The sequence below is a fragment of the Mauremys mutica genome, chromosome 3, assembly GCF_020497125.1.
Source record: "Mauremys mutica isolate MM-2020 ecotype Southern chromosome 3, ASM2049712v1, whole genome shotgun sequence".
NCBI classification, from domain to species: Eukaryota; Metazoa; Chordata; order Testudines; family Geoemydidae; genus Mauremys; species Mauremys mutica.
Window position 1 is genome coordinate 108877781 of NC_059074.1, and position 9938 is coordinate 108887718.

The 9938-nt window shown below is 42.9% G+C and overlaps 1 protein-coding gene across 1 annotated transcript in view; it reads right to left on the minus strand.

The window, feature by feature from the left end:
• PLAGL1 (PLAG1 like zinc finger 1) overlaps positions 1-8363 on the minus strand; it is a 50502-nt gene extending 42139 nt beyond the window's left edge. The window contains exon 1 of the mRNA XM_045010926.1: positions 8321-8363. Within this exon, the coding sequence (XP_044866861.1) occupies positions 8321-8339 (19 nt within the window). The 5' untranslated portion in view covers positions 8340-8363. The remainder of the gene's footprint in view (positions 1-8320) is intronic.
• Between the last annotated feature and the right edge of the window lie 1575 nt (positions 8364-9938).

Below are 9938 nucleotides of genomic sequence, written 5' to 3' on the forward strand. Positions count from 1 at the left end.
TACATATATTCTGCAATACCATTATTTCATTCACAGGATTTCAAAGCATTTTACAAGCATTAGTAAATTAAATCTAAACACCTCTGAGAGATAAGTAGGTAAGAGTTATCCGTTCTACAGAAGAGGATACTGAAGCAAAAAACAATAAAGTTACTTGCTCAAGGTCCTACAGAAAACCAGTGCCAGAGATGGGAATATAGGCCCAGATTGAACAAGTTCCTTAAGCTTATGCATAACTTTAAATATGTGAGCAGTTCCATCAAAGTCTATGGGATTATTCATGTGCACTAAAGTTACACACATATTTAAGTACCATACACTGCTGAATCAGGGCCATAATGCATGAATCCTGACTGCTGCTTTCCACTGTAACTACTAGGCATCGTGATAACTATCATTTCATCTCAAGTTTGCACTTGGATTTAAGTTGGTATATAAGGAGACTACTGGTAGGTTGTATAGCTTTTTGCCTTCGGTCAGTCCAGCTGTAATATCTGAAAGGTGTAGTTTCATGAACCAAAAGCCTTTTACTTTGGTCACCACTGAAACTAATAAAAATACTGTCGGGTTTTGTTTTTTACTGTTTTTATTAGTAAATTTACATTTCAATTACTTGGGGAATTCCTTTCCTCTGACAATAACTTTGAACATGTAAACAGAAAAAACATTGGTCCTTGGTTATTTTCTTCCCTATATTTTTACAGAAAACAACTGGCACCCCAAAGTCATCAAAAATTATCAGTGATGGCAAACCCTACTCTTGTCTTTGGTGCACCTAAATGGAAAAGCAAAGGTAGAGAGGTTTCTTTACAAACAATACTTATGTTCTGAGGATTCTAGGTTTCCTGCTAAATAGGCCTATTAATCAACTGTCCTATCTGTGAATATTAAGGTCGTGATATACACTGGTCACTGAAAGATCCCATGCAGTTCAATTAATTCTCATACATGTAAAGAACTGCATATAAATACTACAGCCTACAGAAATGAATGAAGGGTAGGGACTTAATTTAGAGAGAGAGCCTTAAATGTTAATCAAAAGAAAATCTTTCATTCTATTTCTAGTTATTACCTTTTTACTTTCATTAAAAGTTCTCGTTATTTCTGTTTTTGTTTAAAAGAAAAGCTAAGAAACAAGCTAGTGTCATTTATATGTTCCACGGGAAAGAATATAGTGAGATCAAACTTTTTGCATTTAAGAATAATACAGTATAAATACTTCACAAGCCTATTATGTGTAGTAAAACTGAAACAGATTGCAAATTCTATTTTTAGACAGAATTACTCTAGTGCGAGATGGCAGGAAACATGTCATTCTCCTTCAGCACTATTTTCCAAATACCCCCATGTTAAACTAAAGTCTAACTTTGCTCTGCCTTGTTTTCACAAGAGGACCAATTCAGTACCATGTGCTCCTTTTCAGCTGTCAATAAACAGAAGCAGCGAATTCCCCAGGGCTTCACGAAGCTAGTTAGGCATAGCCATTCGGTTTTTCAGGAAAACAGGGCATTCATTTCAGAGAGTTCCCAAGGAGCCAATGCAAAGAGATCAAAGACCCACCTCTTCTCCTTCATTGTTGTCACTAGGCCTGGCCCAGATGAACAGAGACAGGTTTCCTCAAGACAAGGAAAGGGCCCCATAGACCACCTCAGGGTTCATTCAAATTCATCTGCTTCCTACATTCCAGTGACAGTGCAGAATGCTAACCATGACAAACTCACACATTCAGACAGCATAATATACTGCCCACTAGTTCCACTTATCCAAGGTAAGAAAGAAAAACAAGCTCCAAGGGAAGTTACTTACTTCCCTGGTCAGTCAAGCTTCAATAAGTGTCTGACATTTCATAAATAAACTATCTCTTTTCTTAATTTCCCAGGTTAAGGCTACTAGTCAGAGTTATTTGCTGTCTTGTTAATTTATCATATTAAAATTTCATTATGACCTTGGTTTTCAGTTTACTTCCCAAAGTTTGTTGACACTGTTACTGATGTTTGAGCTGTGGGCATGTTGGTCTGTATTATGTGTCTGTGAAATTTTCTGTAGAATACACCCCTTGCAGCAGATTTGTGTTCTAAGATTTCTAAGAACTTGAGATTTCTTCTTTATTATTATTGTTTCTAGTCATCACGTTTAGGAGGATAACCTTGAAAATGTGACTGGACTCTGCACACAACATGAAACAAGCCCCGAGAGATGTGAACTGTGTCATTCTGGAACCTAAAGGAAACATCTTAAAACATCAACTGAACTATTTTTATTGCTAATCATTTTAGCAGAACCATCCAGCTAATTCACTTAACCCAAAATGCCTCCATCGAAGCCTCAAACCCAAAATTGTCCCCTGACCAGTGGCCAAATCCTCGTCTCCCCACTGATAAATGCCAGTGCTACCAATGTTATGATGTCAATACAAACATCAGTATCATATCAAAATCTGAAAATGTGGAAAATGTAAAATACATGTAATTTAATATCAAAATACATGAGGCTACTGCACTGTTTCTTATTCATTTTCATATTTAATATTTCAAGAAATCTCTAGTTTTTATTTAAGCTGCTGCAGAACTTTCAGTTCAGTGCACCAGAGTGTTGCAGAACTCAGGGGACTGTGCAGCAGAATATGGATCCAACTTGATGCACCATATACATATTGGTGTAATGAATGACGTTACCCACACCCATTAGCATCACCTTCTGTTTTGTATACCTTTTATTTAAAAAGATATCAATGTACTGTCACTGGGTCCTTCAGCTACTCTCTTTCCTATAGCATTCCCTACATGTGGCAAGATTCATCCTGATCTTTGCTGCCAGAAAGCTGCAGAGGCAAGCATCCTACCCTGAAAATGCAGTGTTCCTAATGAAAATTGCCCTGGTTCTTGATAGTCTCCCTGCAGCCCCTAGGGTGTCAAATAACAGTGATGAAATTGACTCATCTTGTTAATTTCACTCTGCTGCAGTATGTGAAAGACAGAAGCACAAGAAGAGCACTGTCAGTCAGCAGGCTTAGGAAGACAGCAGAGCATTGTTTTATATTCAGTTCTCTCTAAGACAGTTATCTTCGCAACCATTTTAACTAAAACTTAGATTCTGCAAACACTGATGGCTCTCACTCAGGGAAGCTTCCTACTCATCCGGGGGAGTGGATTTTTTCAAGTTCTGTATATACCTATCTAGATTCTTATGCTATGCCCATCACTGTGTCATCTGAGTGTCTCACAAACTTATTAAAGTGACTACGAGAAGAGTATGTCTTTCTCTTTGCACCCCATTGTTTTAGGGGATGTGCATATGTGCGCATGCACATGTATTTAATATGAATTTTGTTGAGTTACATAAGAGAGGCTTGGTGTGAGGTTCATGGTCTTCCTGATCTCTTTTGGAGATAACTCCATAGTGGTGAACCAGTGGCAGAGAAAGCTCTCTCCTGCACATGCAAGTTTCACTGCTGAAGTTGACAGTTCCATTGCCCAGAGATGAAAGTAAGCCGGTACGGCTTCTTCTGTGGTGATTTAAAGGGCCCAGGGCTCCAGCCATTGCGGGGAGCCCCGGGCCCTTTAAATTACCGCCAGAGCTCCAGCAGCTGGGCTCAGGCGGGGATTTAAAGGTCCCGGAGCTCCAGCCCCTGTGGGGAGCCCTGGGCCCTTTAAAGTGCTGCCCGAGCCCCGCTCCTGGAGCTCTGGTGGCACTTTAAAGGGCCCAGGGCTCCCCGCAGTGGCCAGAGCCCCGAGACCTTTAAATGACTGTGGGAGCCCTGCCGCCGCTACCCCAGTGGCGGCAGGGCTCCGGAGGCGATTTAAAGGGCCCGGGGCTCCCCGCAGCAGCTGGAGCCCCGGGCCCTTTAAATTGCCTCCAGAGCCCTGCCGCCACTATCCTAGCCCTAGCCCTAGCCCTGTCACCCCAGGGTAGTGGCAGCAGGGCTCCCGCGGTGATTTAAAGGGCCCAGAGCTCTGCAGTAGCCGGAGCCCCAGACCCTTTAATTCACCCCTGAGCCCCGGGGCTCCCAGCCGCCTCTGCAGCTGTTAGCTTCAGGGTGATTTAAAGGCCCTGGGACTCCCAGCCATAGCCGGAGCCCCAGGGCCGTTAAATATTGAACGGCCCCGCCCCTTCCAGTTGAGGCCACGCCCTGCTCAGGACTCCAGCGTACCGGTAAGTCCTTTAAGTTACTTTCACCCCTGCCATTGCCCCAATGGACTGGAGCCCTATGATCATGTAGAGTAGCCACACCCTCAGAAAGCTGGGGCCAGTCCCATAATGGGCTTAGAAAAAGAGGAAAGGAACCTTGAATTTGACGTGATACTCACTAAGGGCTTGTCTACACTGGCACTTTACAGTGCTGCAACTTTTTCGCTCAGGGGTGTGAAAAAACACCCCCTGAGCGCTGCAAGTTTCAGCACTGTAACATGGCACTGTAGACAGTGTTACAGCACTGGTAGCTGCTCCCCTCATGTGGGTGGTTTTCTTACAGCACTGGGAGAGCTCTCTCCCAGTGCTGGTGCTGCGACTACACAGCCACGTTTAACATGGCTAGTGAAGACATACCCTAAGAAGCTAGGAAAGGATGGCCTTGGTGTTAAGCAGGGTGGGCCTAGAACACCAAAAATCCAGGTTCTGGTCCCTGCTCTGTCATAAAAGTCCTGTATGATCTTGGGCAAGCCACTTAGTGTCTGTGTGCCTCAATTCCCCATCTACAAACTGGGGAGAATAGCACTTCCCTACCTCACAGAGGTGTTGGGAGGATAACTACCTTAATGACAGAAAGGCATTTAGATATTACTGTGATGAAGGTCATATAAATACACAGAAAAGAGTAGAGAACTGAAGTAATGTGCATGTGCTGCTGAGAAAGAATCTGTTGTGTTCTGAACCAGCTGAAACTTTCTAAGTTAGCAATTTAAGTCCTAGGTACAGTATATTACAAGAATGAGGCCTCGAGATCATGAATGTATGGATCACCGTGGACAAGTCTAATCCAGGAGGTTTCTTGAGCAAACCTTCCAATTTTGTTCATTAGAAGACTAGGGTTCTTAGGCGCTCTGGCAATACAAATAATAATAATGTAATTATAATACATATGATAAGGTTTAGCACAGTTGAATTGGGGGCAAACAGATTAGTCATGCTTTTATTACTCATTATACTTAGCTGTGACTGGGAACTATGTGTCAACAATTGAGCAATACATGCTGGCAAGCTCCCTGCCACATGGCAGATCTGGTTTAGAACTAATGCTCCAAACACGGACCACTATTTGTGCCAGCCTATCATGACACAAACAAAAGTCTCTGCTTCCAGGAAAACAATCTTTGGAGCAGAAGCAAAAGCAGCAGCATTATGATGTCAATTACAAATCAGAAAAACAAGATGCTAGGAGTCCAAAACCGGGAGTTTTCCTTGTTACACACCATATCGCCAAGTATATACATACATTATAAATCTTTATGTCTGAAGTTCTCCTATACTTGCTAAAGAGCACTAAATCATCCACCAATGTCTCCAATTAGTTGCTGCGTGCATAAAAGGTACTCTCTCAAATAACTGTGTTAAAGCAGGTATATCACCTCCAAGATCAGTTGCTATCTGCCAACTGTTAGCCTATATACAGCTATTATCTGATTTCAATTTGCAAGAAAAATATAAATTTTCCTTTATTCTTTTTATGGAAATCACTCACATCTGATACAATACATTTCTGATACTTCCCTCCCTTACAGGTCACATCCCCTTTTTTCCACAGTTCATTTCTTTAGTACCGTGTTTCACCTAAATATGGAAAGGCAGATAACTAAGCACACATAGACAGACAGACAGACAGACAGACGGTATTTTATTGTTTGCGTGAGATAAATGGATAGAATATAAAAACTAAGTAGAAAATCATAGGCATCACAGATGAAGTGGGTTTGCAGGAGAATGTAAAGGAGAGAAGAGTGATTTTGCATACCACCTCAGAAAGGGCTTTGTGGAAGAAAAAGTAGATGTTTACTGGAGATGTAGACAGCCCACCACTGGTAGAGTGAGACGGCAGGGTGCATCACAATAAAAGTAATCTAATACTTGGACAAGTCAAAAAAGTCAGGCCGGAATGGAGTTGTGTAGGGACTTGAAGGCAATGCCAAGAAGCTTGAACTTGATGCAGTGGAGCAATTCAAAGAGAAGGTAGTTTTTAAGTGAGATAAATCTTGGGGTATGCAAAACAAATCAGCCTCCTGAAAGGGGTACAGTAGTCTGGAAAGATTGAGAGCGAATGCTGTATATAGCACAAAACAGAACAGTTTTGCTTTAACCATGTTAACACACAATTATAATGTAATCACATGCCCCAACACTGACACACTCATACAGCTCAGACCTCAGCAGATAATTTTGTGATCTTCAGGAATATATACCATATATACTCAATCATGAGCCGGTTCATTTATAAGCTGACCCCCGCACAAGATGAATAAGTAAAAATGGAAATTTGTTATGACCCGTTCATAAGCCAATCCTATAATTCAGGGGTCAGCAAACTTTGGCTCCCCCACCATCAGGATAAGCCGCTGGTGGGCCGAGATGGCTTGTTTACCTTGAACGTCCACAGGCACGGAGGTAAACCTAAGTACACCAAGTGTCCCAGCGCACCAACTGCTTACCCTGACGGGCCGGGACCGCAACCGGTGGGGAAATTTTTTTGGGGGGGAAGAAGCTGGGAGTAACTCCTGTGGCCACCCCCCACATGACCCCACCCCTAACCCGGGACCCCCACTCTCCCCCCATCCCATCCCTTCCCACCTTATCTGGGGAGGGCCAGGGGAGGATGTCTCTGGTCTGGCTGGAGCTGCTCCGGCAGGCTGGGCAGTGTGGCTGCAGCCTGCTCCGGCAGGCCAGACCAGGCGGCATGTCCGCACCATGTTCCAGCGGGCTGGGCCGGGTGGCACAGCCACAGTCTGCTCTGAGGAGCAGGGCCGAGCGGTATGGCTGCAGCCTGCCAGCCCCGGAGCTGCAGCTGCTTTGGAGGCTGGGAAGAGAGCCACGTGGCCAGAAGTGGAGAGACTCTGGCCCCGCCTCTTCCCTTCTGGCTCTGCTGCCTCTCCTTGCTCCCTCTGTTGGGGGGAGGATCTCTGCCTCTCTATACCCATTCCTAAGCTGACCCCCTTCTCTGGTGCTTCCCTTTCTTACTAAAGAAAATTCAGCTTATGAATGAGTATATACAGTAAGTACTAGCTTGTTTGCCGCCAGGCAATGTTCTTCCCTTTGAATCAAGTAAAGGGACACCATCAACTTGAAATCTAGTCAGCCTAAAAAAATGTGCTTAAAAAAAAAGTCTCAGTTGCCACACCTTCCTTGAGCTTCTCTGACAATTATTGATAGATTCTAGGACTGGAAGGGACCTCGAGAGGTCATCGAGTCCAGTCCTCTGCCCTCATGGCAGGACCAAATACTGTCTAGACCATCCCTGATAGACATTTATCTAACCTACTCTTAAATATCTCCAGAGATGGAGATTCCACAACCTCCCTAGGCAATTTATTCCAGTATTTAACTACTCTGACAGTTAGGAACTTTTTCCTAATGTCCAACCTAAGCCTCCCTTGCTGCACTTTAAGCCTATTGCTTCTTGCTCTATCCTTAGAGGCTAAGGTGAACAAGTTTTCTCCCACCTCCTTATGACACCCTTTTAGATACCTGAAAACTGATATCATGTCCCCTCTGAACCTTCTCTTTTTCAAACTAAACAAACTCAATTATTTCAGCCTTCCTTCATAGGTCATGTTCTCAAGACCTTTAATCATTCTTGTTGCTCTTCTCTGGACCCTCTCCAATTTCTCCACATATTGTGGTTTTACAATTCTATTTTTCTTCTTGTCTCCCCTCTGTCGCTGTGTGAAAGGCAGGTATGCAACAAAGAAAACTGACAATAATGAAATAATTAATACAGAACATGCTGTCAAAGAAAGAAAGAAAGAAAGAAAGAAAGAAAGAAAGAAAGAAAGAAAGAAAGAAAGAAAGAAAGAAGCTTATTGTAATCTTAGGTTCACTTGCAACAAAGGCAGATAAAACACTTTTAGACAGAAGTGTGATTTTTAAGTTGATGGTGTCTCAATTAATTTGTGCCTGTTCTTCAACTGATTTTCACAACTTTAATCACGGCGAGTAGTACCTTATTCCAAGAGTAGTCTCAGTCACTAACAATAGTGTTCCACAGATGTCTCACAAAATACACAAACATAAAAACAGTTCTTCAATTTAAAATGAAACATCAGTCCTGAGCACACCTGACCATTCTAATAAAGCCATGTGGTACTAACATTTATTAGGAGGGAAGTTTACTTACATAGCAGATCCATGGACATGTTTACTGATCAGGTAAAGGAAACCTAAAATAAAGGAAATGGAAAAGTTTAGTTTTCTATAGTGGAAGTGTTCATGTTTAACCCTGAAAAAGACAATCATATGTAGAGCTGACTACAGAATCATAATATTATAAGCTACAGACACATGGATACATCCTCCTGTGTCAATTTTGTTGCAGTTGGAAGAGTCTGACAATGCAAGGATCAGCACGGGCAATTTGAAGTGACCCTTAAATAGTTGTTCAGTTCCTTTATAAGTCAGAGGGATCTTATCTGCAGAGGTTTAATAAAGAAAGAATATCATACTTTGGAGAGCAAAAAAGGAGTAAAAATCTTAATTTAGTAGAAAGGATTCCCTCTTTAATTCACAAACACTCCCAAAAGGTCAACAAAAAGTGTTTCTTTTTAATGAACCCAATGCTATTCAGAATAAGCCATCCTTTGTTAATATTTGGCATAAAAAGAGCACGTCCTGATGCCTCAACTTTTATGTCCTTAACTGCCATTTTTGTCTCTGCATCTATTATTTCTGGGCCTGATCTTGGAGTCCTTACACTGGTTAAGCCAAAAGAAGTTTTGACTGGGTCAAGGACAGCAGAATCAGGTTCTGTGTTAGCAATTTTGTAAGTCTTCTGGGGACTTCTGTTTTTCTGCTAAACTCTATTCATGTTATTTCATACTCCCACCCACCCTAATTATCTGTTTCATCCACCTGTCGTACCCTGACTAACACCTAGATTGCAAGCACTCTGGGGCACAGGCTGTTTCCTTTGTTATTTGTCTGTCCGGTGCCTAGCACAATGGGTCCCTGATGCTTGGATGGGATGCCTAGAGCTGTGTAATACAAATAATAATAAGACAATACTACACAGCAATGAAACAGACCCACAGCCAGAGCCCCGCGAGCCCGAGTCGGCCGGTATGGGCCAGCCACAGGTGTCTAGTTGCTGTGTAGCCCTACCCTTAAAGGTTTCAGGCAGTGGATGAGGGTACAGAGACACAATTGTTAAAAATCAAGTGTGAAATCCTGCCCCCGCTGAAATCAGTAGGATTATGCCATTGAATTAAATTGATCCAGGATTTCATCTTCACTTTTAAAAATAAATGAGCTGTTAATAAGATGCTTCTAACGGAGACATTTTGGGGTTAGGTATGGGGACTGATGACATTGGTTTGAGACAGAGGAAGTGACAGAGGAAGAGGATGTTTGGAAGGATGGGTGGAAAAAGAGCATGAGCAGGGGGGCAGGAATTAGGCCCAAGAGGAGAGAAAGAAGTGGTAAGTTCAGTAGCTGCAAGGCATGGTGAGGCAGAAAAATCAGTAACATGTCAGTGGTATTAACACTAGCACAGAAAGGTTGCGGCTGGCAGTCATTACACTGTTGTTGGAAGCCCATGGCTCTGCCTCTTACCCCTGGCTCCAGGGAACTGACGGTGATGCCAGACAAAGCAGTGTTCTCCTGACATCTTGGGAAAGGGCATTTCTCCCAGGTTGGCTGACAACAGCAGAGATTTCTGACTGAAGTAAGCATCCCCTGCTGACAGCCCTGAAATTATGTGAGGACAAGTCATCGTCTGGGTAAAGAACCCCTCCACATGG